Here is a 20021-nt window from a genome sequence, read left to right on the forward strand (position 1 = left end):
AGGACACATTCTCCTCAAAGTCTTTGCACATGTTACCTCTGCCTGGAATGGTCCTCTCCCCCAGAGCTGACTCCCTCATTTCCTCCTTTCCTTCAGGTTTCTGCTTAAACATCACCTCACCAGTGAGACTCTCTCTGATAACTGTAAATAAAATAGTACCCTGACAACAGTCCCCAGCATTCCATATTCTCCCCTTTACTGCTTTATTTTTCTTCAAAGGTTTTAACACCATTTGACCTACCACATACTTTCTTTGTGTCTGGTCTATTTCCCTCCAATGGAATTTAAGTTTCATAAGAACAAGAACTTTGTTCTGTTTATTCACTGCTCCATCCCCAGGGCCAGAACAATGTCTGGTATATACTGGGCATGAAATAAATATTTGCTAAAGGAATGACTGGAATACCGACATCCAAATGAAACTGGCAGAAGTCAAAGAACAGCTCATGGGTAGACAAACAACAATCTGCCACAACAAACTATTTATAAATATAATTTTGTAATAACATCCATTCATGCCTTAGGAATCTAAATGTTTGTCATGGTAATATAAAATATAGCCATATTTCCTTAAATAAAAAACCTTAAATGCTATGTTCAAATAAATTTACATATACAGTATTACACATTTTTCATTCTATCAAATTTGGTAGTATTTTAGCAATGGAAATGTCAGGGTTTTTTTTTTTCCCCCTTAAATGGACAGATTTGACCAACATAGAAACCTTTACCAAATCTAAATGCTAAGTAATCTATTTTCTTCTAAAAACCCAGAAATTCATATATAAGGGGGAAACTGAGCAGTTACAATATTTTCAAAATGTAAACTACTTACGTGAACAGATTATAATATTTTCAATTCCCCATAATACAGGTTTTGTTTCTTAGTCTTCTTCTAGTGATTTATTCAACATGTTTATTTCTTATCAATGCTTGCTTACTTTACTTTAAAAATAATTTGATGTAAATGAGCATATGGCTTTATAAATGATTTATATATTGAGAAAATGTTAGATGACACAACATGCTAAATATTATGGAGCAAATTAAATAAAAATTCAGTTGAAATGCATTTCTTGTTAGCTTAATATAGATAAAGCATATTTCTAGAGAAATACTTTTGAAAATCCTTTGAGTAATTTTTATTACAATTTATATAACATTTGCATGAATTGGTACATTTAAATCTAACCATAGAAATGTTACTCATTAAAATAATTTCCTTAAGAAAAAATAAAGTTATCAGAGTATGAATTCTTTATGACACCATGATGTAACATCCTTAGCTGCTAATTTATCAATAATTGCACATATACCTGCGTATACTGAATTAGGGCACTGTTATGAGTTATATGTAGAAAAGTAAAGCAAACCAATTTCAATCTAAAACAGTATTCTTCCAGTAGAGAGACCAGAGCCTAAGGATGCTGAGCGTGTAAGTTGCACAATGATCCCATCTCATTGTGCAAGTGACCTAGTGTTGCCCCATCTTCTTAATGTATCACAAACAACTTTCCTGAGACTGATTTTTTTTTTTTTTTTTTTTTTTTGCTTTTCAAATACATGGCTGACTAAAGTCCCTTTCCTATGTTTGGAGCAATTCTGGTTTGGGATATGCTATTTTACAAATGAAGTGGCTTTCATGATTTCCAGTACAGTTTAGATAAACCCTTCTACTCCACTCCTGAAATGTATCTTTTCAGAGACTTCTAATCTAAATGAGAGTCAGAGAGCAGAACCATTGATCTCAATCAAATGCAACGAACACAACTCCCAGACTCTTCTTTTGTCTCATAATATGTTTTCACATCACAATTTCAAACATTATAATGCTGATTATTTAATTTATATATTTCTTTAATGTCTGTATCCCCATTATGCATTGCCACCAAGTATAAGTTCCAAGAAGGCAGGAAACGAATAATCTATTATAGTAAAAAATTTTAGAATTTTTCTCACGTTAAAAAATTAACAAAACGATCACGTTATTTTAGTATGTACGCTAATTGTTCTTGGTTTTTAATTCTTTCTCATTCCCCCACAAGAATTTTCAAGGCTTTTTAAAATTTTCTGGTCTCCTGTCCCACACCTAATACTTGTACTTTCTGCAAAGGACCTCATCTAATTTGTTGAGATTGATCAGCTCAACAGACGTCGCCTCAATTTTTTTTGGTGTCACTTGTCCTTCTGCCCTATATCACAGGTTCAAATATTCTCTATTGTTTTAAAATTATTATTTCTGCATTTGTCCAATTCTAGTACTACTTACTTCCTCTGGGAATTTATTCTCTCTCATATATGTTCAAAATTTTTGGCTCCATGGGTATTTTCCCTTTGAAAAATATGCTCAAGTCTCTACCTTGCTTAGTAATTCTTTCCTAAGTTAAAGTCCTTGTAATCTCCTTCCTATCAGTGAAAAATTTCTGGTAAGGGTAGTCTACCTAACTGCCTTCATTTTGTCAGCTCCTGTTCACTCCATAAAACCTTCCACTCTTGCTTCTGTCTTTGTGCCCAACTGCTCTACTGAATGCTCTCCCTTTTTCTAAACTCAACTGTGGACATCCTAGTTTTGCAAAGCTGGTTGCCTCTTCTCAACAGTATTTTCTTTGAACTTTCTACACTGCTTAAAACTATTAATTAGTTTCCAAGACCCTTCAATAAATAGCTTCCTTCCTTGGTTCAGTGACAAGGCACGCTACTGATTATGCACCTTTCAATCTGATCACTTGTACTCTAGCTTTTCTTCTACCTCATTTTTCTTCTCCCACGTTCTCAATGTATGTGTCCTCCAAGGAGCTTTCCTCATTTTTCTATATTATCTTCTTTATGTGTTTCCTATGTTTACCACTCCCAAAGCCTCTATGTGTAAATTCTCTATTTCCAGAAATTCTCAATATCTTAATTTTGGGTTTTCCAATTGCGTTTTTCATTAGTTATTTTCTGGTACTCCACACTTGACATTTCCAAAATGGAATGAATAAAAAAAAAAAAAAAAATCTAAGCTTTGGTTTCTTGTCTTTTCTGTTTCTGTGACTGACACTATGTCTTCCTAGTGCGGCCAGCTCAGAAGATCAGCATTAATTTCAAGTCTTCAGTTCTCTTACTCCCAGTAGATAAATACCAAGGTATTTTAATCTTTCTTTCATTACGCTCCCCATATTCTTCTCTTTCCTTAATCTCTAATTCCATCTATTTTAGTATAAAGCCTTTAAAATTCATTTTTCTTTTGAAAAAACACACAAACTTAGGAAAATTTACAAATACAGTACGCATTTTTTTTTCTTAACTAAAGCATTTAGAATAAGTTGCTGACCCAGTGCTGCCATTACGCAGAATACTTTAGTATTTCCTACAAAACAAGGACATTTTCCTACAGAGTACAAAACAAAACTTAAAATTATACTAATACATTAATACTGTTTAAACTTCAGAGCCCATTCAAGTTTTCTAATCGTCCTAATGACATCCTTTATACCAAAGTGATCCAGTTCAGAACTATGTATGATTGTATTTAGTTGCCATGTCTCTGGTCTCCTTAAACTGGAACAGTTCACTCTTCCCTTTACTTTTATGACCTTAACACTTTTGAAGATTATGAGTCAGTAATATGGTAGAAAGTACTCAATCTGAATTTGTCTGATGTTTCATCATATTTAGATTAAGGTTATGCATATGCATCTTTGGCAGAGATATCATGAAAGTGATGTGTTCTTATAGCATCCTGGTGATAAACCATAATTACTTTCCCAATGTTGATACTGTTCAATTTCATCACTTGATTAAAGTATCAGCCAGGTTTTTCCACTGTGGAGTTAATTTTGTCCCCTTCGTAATTAATATGTTTTTTGGAGGATGTACTTTGAAATTATGAAAATAACCTGTTTTTCATCCACCTTTCTTCTTATATATATCTATATAAGCAAAGGACTCATGGTTCCTAATTTGTTCAGTGTTACAATCCATCACCATCATTATTTATTTTGATTCTCAAATTGACCTCTGCTCAGCCAATGGAGCCTCCCCCAAGCTGGCAATTGTGTCCTCTTGATATGCTCTCATTATTTTTTGAGCACTTCCTTGTTTTCTGGCAACAACAACAACAAGAAAATCTAGCTTCATCTCGTACTTTTCCTCTTCCAGTCCTAGACTTAGCCACTTCTCCAAGGAGACCCGCGTTCTTTTGTTGGTTAATGGTATTTAGATACCCCAATTTGGATGTTATGGTGTTTACTATCAGGGTATATTGCTCCCTGGCTCTCTGCCATCTCTACTGTCACCCCCTCCCCTGCGTGGTTTTGCTCTCATTCCACGCAGATGCAGGCACCCTGTGCATGGCCAAACCTCTGCATGGAAGTTCACCTACCTAGACTGACAGGACTCTGATATCCTGCATGCGCCACCTCCTTGTGTTGACAGCTCTTCACCTCACTCAGATTCTGACTCCCCACCCCAAGCTTCTCACGTTGTTTGGGTCTAACACCCCTCACCAGGCTATGCTCCCCGCATGGATCCCCTTTTCCCAAGCTGGGCTCTGATTCCTCATGCTGGACTGTCAAGTGTGTGGATCTTCCGTTTACCATACTTGGGCTCCAAAACCCTGGCAGTTTGCCTCCATATGTGGAAACTCTACCCTCCCTACTCAAGCTCTGACTTTCTAAATGGATCTGTGACTCCCACTGATCCCATGTTGTTGACCTTCTGAATCTGACTGTTCTCTGACATGCCATGCCAGGCTGCCCTTCTATGAGTTGTCCCCCTTCCCATGCTCAGGCCCTGACAAGCTATGCTGGGCCACTGCTGCTTCTCCCCACTCCCACTGCTGTGGACCCACCTTGTGCTGCTCCATCCAGTGGTTTTAGGATGAATTGTTCGGGAGATGAGGGAGAGATAAGAATAGACTGAGAAAGAAGAGAAGAAAAAGTTGCACAGGCTTTTAACTAATCTCTTTTCTTCTACTATCTCACTGCATCAATCTAACATGCATGCTGTTAAGAGCTGTTTTTTTTTTTCTTTGTTTGTTTGTTTGTTTTCCACCAAAATATCACATTGGATTAAGTTGCTTCTCTTCAAAAGCTCTCAGTGATTCACTGTTGCTTTTGTAATACAGTTTGAATTCAAGGTTCTATCAAAAGTGAACATAAACTTTCTAGCTTTTCTTCCTCTGCATTAGTATGAATGAGATTTAGTAAACTATTATTCTTTAGACATAAGGTATATTTTCCAGTCCTATAGCTTTTGTTCTACATAATTACTTCTACCTTGAATTCCCTTCCCTTTCAATTCCAACTGTCAAAATAATATCCATCTTTAAAAGCACAATTTAATATGTTATTTCCTTCAAAAAATCCTTCTGTTAGCTTCCCAACCATAAGTAATTATGAACAGTATTAATAATGATAATGATAGCAATAAATTATAATATTTACTGAAAATGTCTCACATGTGAGGTACTTTACTAGAAAGCTCATATCTATTATTGCTAGTCTCACCTCAATCCTGAAAATTAATTATTTTCAACACCATTTCCATTGTACATACAAGAAAATGTAGGCAAAGAGAGGTCAGGTAACCTGGTCAAGGCCTAAGAGCTAATAAATAGCAGGGGGAGGGTTTGAATATAGAATTGTCTGAATCCAAGGCTAATGCTGTTTGCACTGGGATACAAACATTGCTGACTCCATGTGCTCCTAGCAACTCTGCCTTTTTCTTCTGAGCATAGCACATTTTGCATCATATTTTAACTTCACACATTACTTCAAAGAGTAAAAGCTCCTAGAGGACAAAGATCATTTGTGTTTAATTTCACATCCCTACCACCAATGAGTCTTGCCCAGGGAGGACATTTAGCAAAAATGAGAGGAAAGAACCATGAATCGGGAGTCAAGAAGACTAGTCTATAAATTCTGCTTTGCAACAGGCCATAAGGATATAAAATGACATTTTATTTTTTATTTTTTGGTGGCTGGCCAGTACCAGGATTTGAACAGTTGACCTTGGTGTTGCAAGGCAGCTCTCTGTAAACATAACGACATTTTAAATAGACACTTACCTTTCCTGATCCTAGGATTATATATTTCCGAAAGGTGGTGCTGGCTGGACTACATGACTTTTACAATCTCCATCCAAATTAAATACTTGAATCACTTGATTTTAATGCAGGAAATAATTAACTTTAAACATGAAAAAAATTAACTTTAAAAAGAAAATCCTATCATATCCATTTTACTCCTTCCACATATTTGGAAGTTTTTGGCACTTTCAATTTTAATAAAAAAAAATGTAAGATTTCAATTTTAATGAAATCATTAAAAAGTCAAGTTTGATCATTATCCTTAGTGAACAGAAAAGTACAAAGTTTATTTTGACAAAGAGCAAATAGGATCCACTTTTAAAAGCAGACACCCTCCAAAGCACTCATAAAAGACTCATCAAAGAAAAAAAATACCTTAAAATAACAGCAAAAATTAAAAATGAGTATTTTAACCTTAAAATGATCTACAACTAATACTGACAAAAGAACTGGCCCAATGGTATCTAGTTTCATCTTTATAATTTAAACATGGCTTAAAAACCGAAGTAATGGGTGGAAGATTAGGTACATTTTTTTTTTCTATCAGATTCTAACCATTCATTTATTTGGGATTACTAAATTCTTTACCAGTGTCCTTTTTCACTTATGATTTTTTTCCCACCTCTTCTTCATTTTCTCAAAGTCTGCATTTACCATGACTGTTGCCCAAACATTCCCCCCCTGTTTATTGTGCTCCTAAACTGGCAGCATCCATTAGTCAGGAAATAAGCCTTTTTATATCTTGGAATTAGCCCAGAGGTAAGCCCAGGCAATGTAGAGTATGGGGCCTTTCTTTTTCTTCGCTTAGGTTGGTGCTCAATCTAGCAAAACAAGATGATTTTGCAATGACCTGCAGATGCCTCTGTGAAGCTTTCCCTTTGTTTTTCCCTCATATCCTCAAGTAGTTGTTCTTCTCTACTCAGGTGGAGTTTTAAACTTGAATTGCACATATATTGGGTGTAGAAAGATAGTAAAAACATGAATAGGAAGTGGATAAACATAATTGCTTCATGACTCTATAGGGAATAATTAAAATAATGTAGAAAGATATAAACAGATATACAATCCTAAAGGCAATGCCTAAATGAGCTATTTATTTCTTAGAAGGTTCTAAAAAGTGTTTTCAAGAAATCTTTTTCAGAAATGTTTTAAATCCCTAAGCAACCTCATATTCTCTAGTTCGAGTAGGCTTAAGGGAGATAGCCCATTGATGACTTTATCCTCTACCATCAACTAAAGGGAGTCATTAAGTCACCACTCAGATTTCTCTCTCCCTTAGTATCAATACTAATTAATTTTCTAATCATTTTTCATAAATCCAATTTTCTGCTTTCTTAATTGTACATATAACTTTGGGGAAAACATTCTTCTAACTACCTCTTGGGACATTTGAAATAGACATTGTACAGACAAGAGTTAACAGAGCAGGCTTAAGACTACTATTCCTAGAAGGGTCTCCTTGCAAGGTTGACTCTTGACTGATGTCAGGGAACTGAGATTTGGGGAGGGTTCCTATCATTTCCTAACTGATCCAAGTGTCTCACTGTGCCTAAATTGTGCAAACAATGTGGTTTATGCTGAAAACTTGCTTTTCTTCTGTGAATATGGAATCTTGGTACACGCTAGGCAGAGGGTGCCTATATGACCAGCTTCCAATAACAACCATGGGCACTGAGTCTCTAACAAGGTTCCCTGATAGACAACATTTCACATGAGTTGTCCCAATTCGATCCAGGGAGAGGCCTCTTGGAAGTATGTGCCTGGTTTCCTCTGAACTTTGTACATGTGACTTTTCCCTTTGATGATTCTGTTTTGTATCCTTTTTTATAATAAATCACAGCCACGAAAACAGTACCAGTCATGAGTATGACTATGAGTCTTCCTTGAGAATCACCAAATCTGGCAGTGGTCTTGGGAACCCCTGACAGCGATGTATGTCTAGATCATATATATCTAAACCATAATACATCTATATAGATACTGCATATACCTGTTTTACTGTCACTAAGTACTTTATTTTACAAAAGAATAATAAAGTGTATGTTCTTTTACTCACATGATGCTTGTTATATTCGTGCATATTATTGTGTGTATAGTTTATATTCCTTTTTTTTTGGAGTACTGCATTGAGTGAATATATACAACTTATTTATCAGTCTACTACTGATTGGTGTTGGGTTGATTTTAGTTTGTGACTTTTACAAACAGTATTGCTTTAAGTTTTGTAGTATGTGATTTTTGGTGCATCCACATACATATTCCTTTTGGGAGTATTCTAGGAAAGGAATTGTTGGACTATAGGTTAGTTTACCTTCAGTCCATAGAGCCAGGTAGTTTTCCAAAGTGGTTGTACAAACGTATACACCCACCAGCAGGAGAACACGAGATTTCCAGTTACTCCACATCCTTCCCAATACTTGGTATTTCCTTCACTTTTATATTTTAGCAATTTTGGTATGGATATAATGGAATCATATTGAGGTTTCAATTTGTATTCTCCTGATGAGCACCATTTCATAGGTTTATTGATCATATGGATATCCTTTTCAAGTGTCTGTCCAAGTCTTTGTCCATTTTATAATGGATTGTCTCTCATTTTCCTTACTGATTTGTAGGAATTCTTTGTAAGTTTTAGATCTATGTCTTTTTACAGATATATTTATTACAAGTACCTTTTCCCCTGAGTTGTATTTTACTCTCACAATTGTGTCTTTTGATAAAAAGGTTTTAAAGTAAAATTTATCTCTTTTTATGATTAGCACACTTTTAATCTCCTATTTAAGAAATCTTTGCCTATGGTTTCCTATTTTCTTCCAAAATCTGGGGATTTTTTTGTTTCTTGTTTTTTTTTTACATTTAGCTCCATATTTTTTTTTATACAATTTGAGTTAGAGGCCAAACTATAATATTTTCCATTTATATATGGAAAACCAGACTATTTATTGAAAATATTATTTTTTCCCCTCCACCCTATGCTTTTACTTTTATCATAAGTAAGGTGAATATATGTGCGTGGGTACATTTCTGGAATTTTCTTTTATTGATCAGATCATCTATACCTGTGCTAATATTACATTGTCTCAATATATAACTTTATCATAAGCTGTGATAACATACAGGAACTTTATTTTTAAGATTGCCTTCCTTGTTCCTCTACATTTTCATTTGTGTTTTAGAATCAGATTGTCAATTTTTAAAATAAAATTGGGATTTTGATTGCTTTAAATCTATAGGTTAATATGGGGAGAACTGACATTTTACCAATATTGAATCTTCTAATCCCTAAACACAATGTGTCTTTCCATTTATTTAGGTCTTGTTTAATTTCTCTCAATATTTGGACACTGAACATTTGGTAATGTTCAGTATAGAGATGTTATCTGTCTCACATCAGATATATTTCTACTCTGATATTTTTACATACATTGTAAATAGCATCATCTTAAAAATATTGTTTTATTTGTTGCTGCTACCTATTTTTGAATATTAATTATATAACCACTGACCTTAATTAATTCTTTCCTGAAATGGATTATCAGTTAATTCTCTTGGGTTTTAGTAAATTATTGTTTTTCCAGTCTCCTCCAAGGTATTGGCTGCAGCATTATAATTTAGGTTAGAAATATTATCCTTTCCAGTTCATAGTGACAGTTTGATCAGCTTGGGCATTAATGCCATCCCCTCTTCTGTGCAGACTTGGCCACAAATGTAAGGTATCTCCAACAGGCTTCTCAGGAAAGACATACTAACAGCCAAGGTCATCTCATGAAACAATCTAACTTCTGTAAGAGTAAAATGCTTGACTTGTCTTCAGACCAATTCTACTGTCCCTATTCTTTTTTATCCTAGCATCCCAGTTACGGTAATTATGTCAGAAATAATCAGAATAGTAATATTCCATATGCAAACAGCAATAATACATTTAATTTTAAAGTAAAGAAATATTTAACTTCCAGCTAGTTTGAGGATGGGATGAAAAAAGCGAGCATGAACCATTGAAGGTCCTCAACTCAGATGTTTTCTGTTTCAGTGACTAGGACATTTCTTTGGGAATGTGGTGGGGAAAAGTCTACTTCCACTGTCAATGGGAACAGTAAGGGAGGTTCCAGGGTCCATTTAGGGGTGAATTAAGAAGAATAACCCATTAGGTACAGGGTATTCCAGATATACAGTAGTTATGGGAGAACTGGCACCAACTTTCAGGAAAGGGTGAATGTTGCAAATACCATAAGTGTCTAGTTTTTAATGTCTTTCTAAAGTCTAATTCTGATCTTACATTTGAGAACCATAAAGAACATTTGGATTTCTTATTTTTACTTTGTAAAATTTAAAGTCACCTACCAATGAAGTCAGAGATTCTCACTAGCAAAACATGGTACATTCTTATGCCACTGAGTTACATTCATTCTTATGACATTTAACAGGTTTTAATGTCTTACCGTGTCTTACATCCAGAATCTAAGTAATATGAGGTAATAGCTAGATTTTCTTTGGACCCTCTGCTCTAAAACATCATACTCTTTAATTCTGATTTAATCACTAGAATAGGTCTTTTGCACTGAAATGTACCAGGAGAACAAGTCAGATATAGAATTTAGTCATAAGAATAGCACTGATTAAGTTGAAGAGAGAATTTTAGCTAAACTATCTTCCTATTTACCCTAACATAGCCATTTGAGTGGATAAGAAATCATTGATTGTCACAGAATTCAGCAGAAGAAAACTCATTTGAATAAAACTGATACAGAGATAGACCAGGATTAAATTGAATGCAATTCACATTAGCTTATGAATTATATTTCTAATTATCTGTGTTCTAATTAGAATCTCAGCTTTAGGAAAAAGTATTCTACAGTAGAAGGTGAAAGAAACATATGCCAAAATATAAACACACATTTAAAGAAACAAAAAAGGAACAACTTTCTTGATTTCTCATTCTGCATGTTCACTATTGGAGAAAAGAAATGCTACTGATTTTTGTGTGTTGATTTTGTATCCTGCTAATGTGCTGAAATCATTTATCAATTCCAACAGTTTTTTTGTAGAGGTTTTAGGCTGTTCGATATATAGGATCATGTCATCTGCAAACAGGGACAGTTTGACTTCATCTTTTCCAATCTGGATGCCCTTTATTTCCTTCTCTTCTCTGATTGCTCTGGCTAGTACTTCCAACACTATGTTGAATAGGAGTGGTGAGAGTGGGCATCCTTGTCTAGTTCCTGTTCTTAAAGGAAAAGCTTTCAGCTTTTCCCCATTCAGGATGATATTGGCAGTGGGTTTGGCATATATGGCTTTAATTATGTTGAGATACTTTCCCTCTATACCTAACTTATAGAGGGTCTTTGTCATGAATGAGTGCTGAATTTTATCAAATGCTTTTTCAGCATCGATAGAGATGATCATATGGTCCTTTTGTTTGAGTTTATTAATATGGTGTATCGCATTTATTGATTTGCATATGTTGAACCAACCTTGCATCCCTGGGATGAATCCCACTTGATCGTGGTGAATAATTTTATGTATGTGTTGCTGTATTCTGTTTGCTAGTATTTTAGTGAGGATTTTTGCATCTATATTCAAATAAAATACTTAGGAATTGAGTTAACAAAGGAGGTGAAAAATCTCTATAATGAGAACTACAAACCACTGCTGAGAGAAATTAGAGAGGATACAAGAAGATGGAAAGATATCCCATGCTCTTGGATTGGAAGAATCAACATAGTGAAAATGTCCATACTACCTAAAGTGATATACAAATTCAATGCAATCCCCATCAAAATTCCAAAGACATTTTTCTCAGAAATGGAAAGAACTATCCAGACATTTATATGGAATAATAAAAGACCACGCGTAGCCAAAGCAATGCTGAGCAAAAAAAAAATAAAGCTGGAGGCATAACACTACCTGACTTTAAGCTATACTACAAAGCTATAATAACCAAAACAGTATGGTACTGGCATAAAAACAGACTCACTGATCAATGGAATAGAATAGAGAATCCAGAAATCAACCCACACACTTACTGCCATCTGATCTTTGACAAAGGCACCAAGCCTATTCACTGGGGAAGGGACTGCCTCTTCAGCAAATGGTACTGGGATAACTGGATATCCATATGCAGGAGAATGAAACTAGACCCATACCTCTCACCGTATACTAAAATCAACTCAAAATGGATTAAGGATTTAAATATACACCCTGAAACAATAAAACTTTTTAAAGAAAACATAGGAGAAACACTTCAGGAAATAGGACTGGATACAGACTTCATGAATACGACCCCAAAAGCACGGGCAACCAAAGGAAAAATAAACAAATGGGGTTATATCAAACTAAAAAGCTTCTGCACAGCAAAAGAAACAATTAACAGAGTTAAAAGACAACCAGCAGAGTGGGAGAAAATATTTGCAAAATATACATCTGACAAAGGATTAATATCCAGAATATATAAGGAACTCAAACAACTTTACAAGAAGAAAACAAGCAACCCACTTAAAAAATGGGCAAAAGAGCTAAGTAGGCATTTCTCTAAGGAAGATATACAAATGGCCAACAGACATATGAAAAAATGCTCAACATCACTCAGCATCCGGGAAATGCAAATCAAAACTACACTGAGATACCATCTAACCCCAGTTAGGATGGCTAAAATCTAAAAGACTCTGAACGATAAATGCTGGCGAGGTTGCGGAGAAAAAGGAACTCTCATACATTGTTGGTGGGACTGCAAAATGGTGCAGCCTCTATGGAAAATGGTATGGAGGTTCCTCAAACAACTGCAGATAGATCTACCATATGACCCAGCTATCCCACTGCTGGGAATATACCCAGAGGAATGGAAATCATCAAGTCGAAGGTATACCTGTTCCCCAATGTTCATCGCAGCACTCTTTACAATAGCCAAGAGTTGGAACCAGCCCAAATGTCCATCATCGGATGAGTGGATATGGAAAATGTGGTACATCTACACAATGGAATACTACTCAGCTATAAAAACGAATGAAATACTGCCATTTGCAATAACATGGATGGACCTTGAGAGAATTATATTAAGTGAAACGAGTCAGGCACAGAAAGAGAAATACCACATGTTTTCACTTATTAGAGGTAGCTAAAAATTAATATATAAATCACACACACACACACACAAAAAAAATACGGGGGCGGGGGGAGAAGATATAACAACCACAATTACTTGAAGTTGATACAAGCAAACAGAAAGGACATTGTTGGGGGGGAGGGAGGAGAGGGAGGAGGGAGGGAGGTTTTGGTAAGGGGCAATAATAATCAACCACAATGTATATCGACAAAATAAAAGTTAAAATAAATAAATAAATAGATAGATAGATAAATAAATAAATAGAACAAAAAAGGAACAACTATAGTTGTATACTAAATTTGTCAACTCACATCTAAACTGCTCTGTTAACTTTCCAAATTGCATATAGTACCATAACTAGTCTGAATAAATATTAAAGCTGAAACATCTAGCTTAAATTTAGTTTAAATTCAATTACTAATTTAACAAATAGGTATTGTGCCTAATATGACTATTATCCTGTACTTGTCCCTGGTATACGGTTGTGTAGAAGACTATTAAATCACAGCACCACACTTGGCTAAGTAACTATCCATTTTAAGTTTTTAAAAGATTAGAGAATCAACGCACTACTAAATATGGTCTGAATGGAAAATTTATGTGGTAAAAGGCCACTGCAAATTGCAATGTCTTATAGAGACAGGTTTTCTAGAAAACCAAGTTCTTTTTTAAAAAGTTGATCAAGATATGAAGGACATTAGGAATGTAAGATCCTAGCTATTCAGTACTCATAGCTGAGGCTGTGAAGGTGGGGACCAGGGAAGGGTCTAACTGAGTGACAGGTAGAACACAACACTTGCCCATAGGAGTCACACAGGATGGAGAATGGTCCTTTCTAGACATCAGCCTAGGGATTCTTGGGCAGGGTTGTTCTGTTCAATGAAAGTGGCTTAAGGAGTGAAGACCCACCCTCTCCCATGGAGGTAAAGTTGCAATGACGTCAGGAAGGGCAGCCTTCCAAACTCCAAGACTTTCCTGTGTACTCAGTGTTATTTCTACCCATGATCATGCAACTTTTATTGATTTATTCATTCATTTTTCCAATTGGGAAATAACTTACCTACCTACCTTCATGCACATTTATAACAGTAATGTGCACATATTGTAAACATATAGTTTAATAGACTTTTACCTATGTATATACCTATGAGATACTGAGTCATTCCTTCACCAGAAGGTTCTTTCATGCCTGTTCCCAGTCAATATGGTTATGCTATTTTAACTATTAAGTGTGTCTTCAAAATGTCCTACTAGAAAACTTTTTATTTTTATATTGAAATTTCATGCCAAAATTGACTATAATTTGCATGGTGTTAGTTTAAAAGGTGGTCAGGCAATAAGCTGATGTTACTTCAATAAGTGTTGTTTTTCACATGTGGAAAAAATGCTAAGAAAAAAATACATTCGCTCTGGGCGGAAACAAACAAAACACCTCAGTTTTTCCCCAAGCAATCTCCACCATATAAGTTTAGTTTTGTTTTTATACACATTTTCTTATATTGTATTTCTAACATAAATTTTGTCTTTCTGAAATGAGGTATAAAATTATTATAATTATGATGATGATAAGACAGCAGTTAATACTTATATATAACATTTATAAATGCTAGACGCTATTCAAACACTTTATAAATATGTTATTTTAATCATTACAGTAATAGTAAGGACTAGGTATTCTATTATTCCTATTTTCGGGATTAGGGTTTACATAATCTGCCCACTGCTTAAGAACAAGTCATGAGCAAAGTGAGGATTTCAACCCAGATATTCTAAGGAGCAAAGTCCTTTCTCTTACTTACTCACTACACCATGCTGTCAATTTGAGATCCAGAAGTACAACAGGGCTAGATTATTACACAAAGAAGAACTACCATAAATGGACTCTTTCGTACTATCTCTGAATTTCTGGCAATTATTCTATGCCACATGGTAGGATCCATTTCTATGACCCCAACCCTCTTGTAGTCTCAATATCATACAATATTTGTCATCATAATTTCATTTGCATTGAGAGAGAAACAAAATGACACTTAGCTCACGTGAAAGAAATAATTAGAAAACTCAGTAAAAAAAATTTAAATGTTAGAATCATTTATTACTATCTTTTCTTAGCTATAGAAATGCAGCATTATCATATCTAAAGAACTCTGAGGCTGATATGAAACCCTTTTATATTTCTGGCTCTGTTTTAAATCTGGAAAAGCACAGGTGATACACACCTAAGTGCCTTCTGCCATTATCTTCTAAAAATGTTAACACTAACTCCTAACATACAAGCTAAATTTTAAAAATCAAATAAATACTTATACATTATATGCATCTGTGTATACTTTCTCTTTCCTTCATTGAGGGTTGCTTTATTTCTTTTTTTTTAAACTATCATTAGGAATCTTAATATTTGAATTGAACAAGTATTTTTTTTTCTTTTCTGTGAAGCTTCTTTATAATTCTCATGAGTCAAGGGAAAAAGTCTTTTTATTGCATTTACAAATCAAAAGTAAACACAAATGCTAATTGAGCAGATTGATGATTAGATGGAAAAAAATGATGAAAGGAAAGATGCCAGCACAAACAGAATATGGCCATTCATTTTTACCCCAAATGAATCAACTACTGCTCATGAATGTGGGTCTAACATTAATTCTGGCAGAAAAACCCTCAGAGCTCCAACCCTCTGAGGAGGCCTTGTCTGCATGTAGCCAGCTTTTTCTTCTTTCTTTTGCTAGAATCCATCCACCAAGTAGCTCTCTCTTCCATGTTGGAACAATCAAATAACACTTAAGTGAAGGATTATAAACACAGAGAACACAGGAGACTTTCCCCCACTCCAACCTCTAAACACTCACTCAAAGACGAAAATGTTTTCTCTTCTCGAAGAAACCAGGCAACTAAGCCATAATACGTAGGGTCAGCAAAAGCTGCCCTGGCTACTAACCCTCACAGATCTAATTTACGGGCATGAGTTGAATTAAAAAACAAGCAAAAACAAAAAAACAACCAAAAAAAACTCTTCAATCAACCTGTGCTACTAATGAAGATAAGGACCAATCTCCACACTTATACTCTTACATGAGCATACATTAGCTTGGTTCTTTTTATATTTGTCTACTACAGAAAGTAACACAGGTTTTTAAACAAGAAACTTGCTATTGTGAGCTGCTGTTGCTGAGCTTTTCCTAATACACTGGTTGATCAGTGGCACAAGATCTTTCAGACACTAAATGGCAGAATAAGCCCTTCTAAGGTTTTCTAAATCCTTCTTATTCTCATAACAAGATTCCTTCAGTCAAGTACTAGAGGATGGGAAGTAGCACCCATTACATTTAAAGACACCCAAGCGAGGCAGAGAACTTGGCTGGCAGTTTAACTGGGCCCTACATATACTCTGTAATAGAAATGCCACATTTAATTATCCCTGAAGCAGGGAACAAAGCTCTTTCATTTTAGAAAGGGGAGAACAGAATCTTTTAAAAGAAAAAAAAAAAGCAATTCTCTTACCTTTTGTAGCAATTCGTACACACTGAGTTTTAGTTTCCTGATAGAATAAAAATAAAGGAAAATAGTCAATGTATTAATAATGTTTCCTTTTCATAAACTATAACTATTATGAAGATCAATCTAAGGTTATAAAACAGGATTATAAACAATAGAATTACAGTATTAAGAAAACTTATTTTTTAATATGCATTCTCAGAGAAATTTTAAAATATCTAAAATAAGAACTTCAAAAAAATTTCCAGCATTTTCTGCTTTTACCTTATAATAAAATAGGCTAGCTTGTCTAGGAGGAGTAGTACAGCATTCTATTTGCATATATTGAACTTCTTAAACTACCAGTAAGAAAAATGTATTTGCAAAGCTAATACAAATCAGATCTAAATACAAGTTTAATTTTGGTATCTTTAGACTCAGACCAAAGCTGAACATTATATACTCTCACTTGGACGTACCATGACTAAAGAGCTAAGTGATAATAGAAAGATGGCATCACTGTTACAGTATAATTTATCTATTCTTTCTTTTAATTTAGCTGTTAGGAATTAAATATTTCTCATGTAGATTATTTTCTTCTTGCTAGACAGAGGGTGCAGAGAAAGAAGAAGCAGAAGGAGAAAAGCACAAGAATTATTATTACTATTTTTTTAATGTTGTGGAGTGATAGTAAGAGATACATGTCCTCGCCAGCTACTTTCGGGCCCATGCCTCACTTCTCCAGAACTTAGTTCATTCAGTGCATATCTTTGAATACATAAGCAGTTGGAAAAGGTGTCAAAGACAGTGAACAAGAGGCCATTTGTTTTTAAGATGCATGTATAACTTTATCTTGAGTAGCTCTGCGTATTGATAAACCAAGAGTTTACAATTTCCTCTTAGTATTTTTAAATTAAACAAAATAAAGCACTGAGGGAGGAATTAGCAATTAAACATGATTTTGTACTTCTATTACTAAATTGTGACCTGAGGCCTTCATAGTAAGCTACAAGCGGTTATTCTACATTCCCATAAAGACCCAAAGGGATTTTGATTTGCTAAAAGCAATCGCTGTTAATTCTCTATTGGCATTACCAGTCTCTGCTGGTGGGAGCCATAGCAATTTTAAACTCTTTGCCAAGATAACTGCGAATATATCGTTACTACTCTGTACTTTGATGAAACCGCAGTGCAGATATATTAACAATTCGAAGAGAATATTCCTATCAAAGTGTTGGCAGAGAAAATCCTTTATAAGAAACACATATTCATTAACACACCTCTCATACAACAGACTAAAAAACAAAAGTGAATTTGGAAACTTTCACCTCTCTAAAGAGGAAAACTGAAACACAGAAATGTGTTTCCTAACTCTGTGCTATTTTATACCCAGAATGGATTAACAACTTCCATAGTGTTCTCTTTTTTGAGCAGCCCAGTTGCACCAGTGGTATGGAACAATACATAGGTGAAAAGTGGACACTGGACTGGCCTCCAAAGACTCCCAGTGAAACGAAATAAAAGGAGTGAACAGCATCTTCAACCATGAGTAGTCTTTGGCTTTGGAGTACATCTTACAAGGTCCTGTGGTACTTTTCTTTGTCTTATACTGTAAGCCAGCCATATGGGTAAGCAGAAAGACAAAGCTTTCATTCAAAAGCACCTAGTCAATACCCAAGTTCTCATGGTCCCTGAAGAAATGCAAATGAATTGTTATGTCTTCCAATTAAACTATTCCAAGGTATAACGTGACTGATGCAACTGTATATCACATATTTAATATCATGTCCCAGGTGCCCACCTTAAGGACTCCATTACATAAACCCAGTAATTTCCTATATAGCTACAAGTTCATAAAAATATTATATTCTACTGGATTTTACATTGTGGAATTTCTATTCTCAACATTTTTTTTCCCTCTATACCTCTCTGCCATAAATAAATAAATAAATAAAAGAAGTTTTAGGAAAGGAAATCTTTCAAAGAGAACTGCATGAGGCAAAAAAGGCCAGGTTGTGTCCCCACATATGCAACCACTGGTAGTTTCTATCTTCCTGTTGTGTGTTCCTCTTCAATATTCATTTGGTATCAGCAGCAGTGTTCAAAAACAACTGTGTCCAAAATGGGAAAAGGAGGGGCAACCAGAGAAACAGAAAGCAGACTTCTGTAATGGCACAGCATCCAGTCATTGCCAGGCAGCCTTCTGTTTAGGTTCTGTCAGATATACCACAGGCACCCTATTACTTTGTAATCATAGGATTGTTCCTTGTTATTTACTATTTGGCTGGAACCCCCTGAAAAGTTTATAAGGGTTTATTAGCCTGCTGCGGAACACGCATTCTGTTTATCCTGCAGTAAATTTAATCTTTCGAAATATGCCACTACTGAGCAACAAAGGACAGAACAATGCCTGCCTGATAGTTACTGGGGGTGGAGTTCCGGCAGCCGCACACCCACTATTTCAAATAATTTTACTCACAATTGCTATTGTGGGCTTTCCTGAAGGAGACTCAGTAGAAGCAGTTACTAGGAAACAGGAATCTTGTGCAATGTAACCAGCATGAAGCCTCAGCCCTCCAGTAGGCCCAAAACTGTGCACACTGTTGGGAACAGAAACAATACCTCCTACACACCAGTTTTCCTTGCCTGTCTGCCTTTTTTTTTCTTGACAAATGCTACTGATTATTTATAAAATTTGACTGCAGCTTTTCCTCAGTGCAGTGAAAAAGCAAATCTCGGAGGAAGCTCACCTTCTCCACACTGCTCATTGCCTGGAAATAGATGTTGTATCCTTTGCGAGGAGCCAAAGGGGGATTCCAAAAGCCTTGATAGGTCCTGTTGTCACCCACGGTGAATGGGGCAGGTTCAGGTAGATTCCCTGGGGGTAGTTCCGCAGCAAAGTAATAGGGTGCACCCCCACTCATGGCATTATGATATGTGACCGGAACCTGGTAGCACTCCATGGCTCCTGCTTCTCTTCTGGTTCGATGTGGGTGCAACTCCTCCACGACAATCTGATAAGCACTTTTGAAAAAGGAAAAAAGAGCACACATTTAGAGATTCGGGATACTGAGATTATTTTTTTTTTAAAAAAACAAGGGCTTTAATATTAACACCCACATTTAAAAGTATTTATATAGTCTGTGTGAACTTACTGCACTCTTGTTTTCAGTTATTTTGCAATAAAATGGAATTTCACATTGATTCTGCTTCCCCCAACACCAACATAGTTACTAAGGAACTGAAAAAGGCAAGAAAAATCACCATAGAATTCTCCATGCTTTTAAAATCCCAACATTTAAATAAGCCACCCTAATAAGGACCCTGACATTAACCTGAGACACATCTAGATTAAGTTCTTCGCCTAATATCTTTAAATAT

The 20021-nt window shown here is 35.3% G+C and overlaps 1 protein-coding gene across 6 annotated transcripts in view; it reads right to left on the reverse strand.

The window, feature by feature from the left end:
- The window catches only part of PTPRK (protein tyrosine phosphatase receptor type K), a 558957-nt gene that overhangs the window by 74803 nt on the left and 464133 nt on the right, over positions 1-20021 (reverse strand). For all 6 annotated transcript variants that reach the window (XM_063096107.1, XM_063096103.1, XM_063096106.1 and 3 more), the window contains exons 12-13: positions 19391-19664; positions 16668-16704 (exon numbers count right to left, since the gene is read on the reverse strand). In XM_063096107.1, the coding sequence (XP_062952177.1) occupies positions 16668-16704; positions 19391-19664 (311 nt within the window). The remainder of the gene's footprint in view (positions 1-16667; positions 16705-19390; positions 19665-20021) is intronic.

This window comes from Cynocephalus volans, chromosome 5 (genome assembly GCF_027409185.1).
Source record: "Cynocephalus volans isolate mCynVol1 chromosome 5, mCynVol1.pri, whole genome shotgun sequence".
In the NCBI taxonomy this organism is placed as follows: domain Eukaryota; kingdom Metazoa; phylum Chordata; class Mammalia; order Dermoptera; family Cynocephalidae; genus Cynocephalus; species Cynocephalus volans.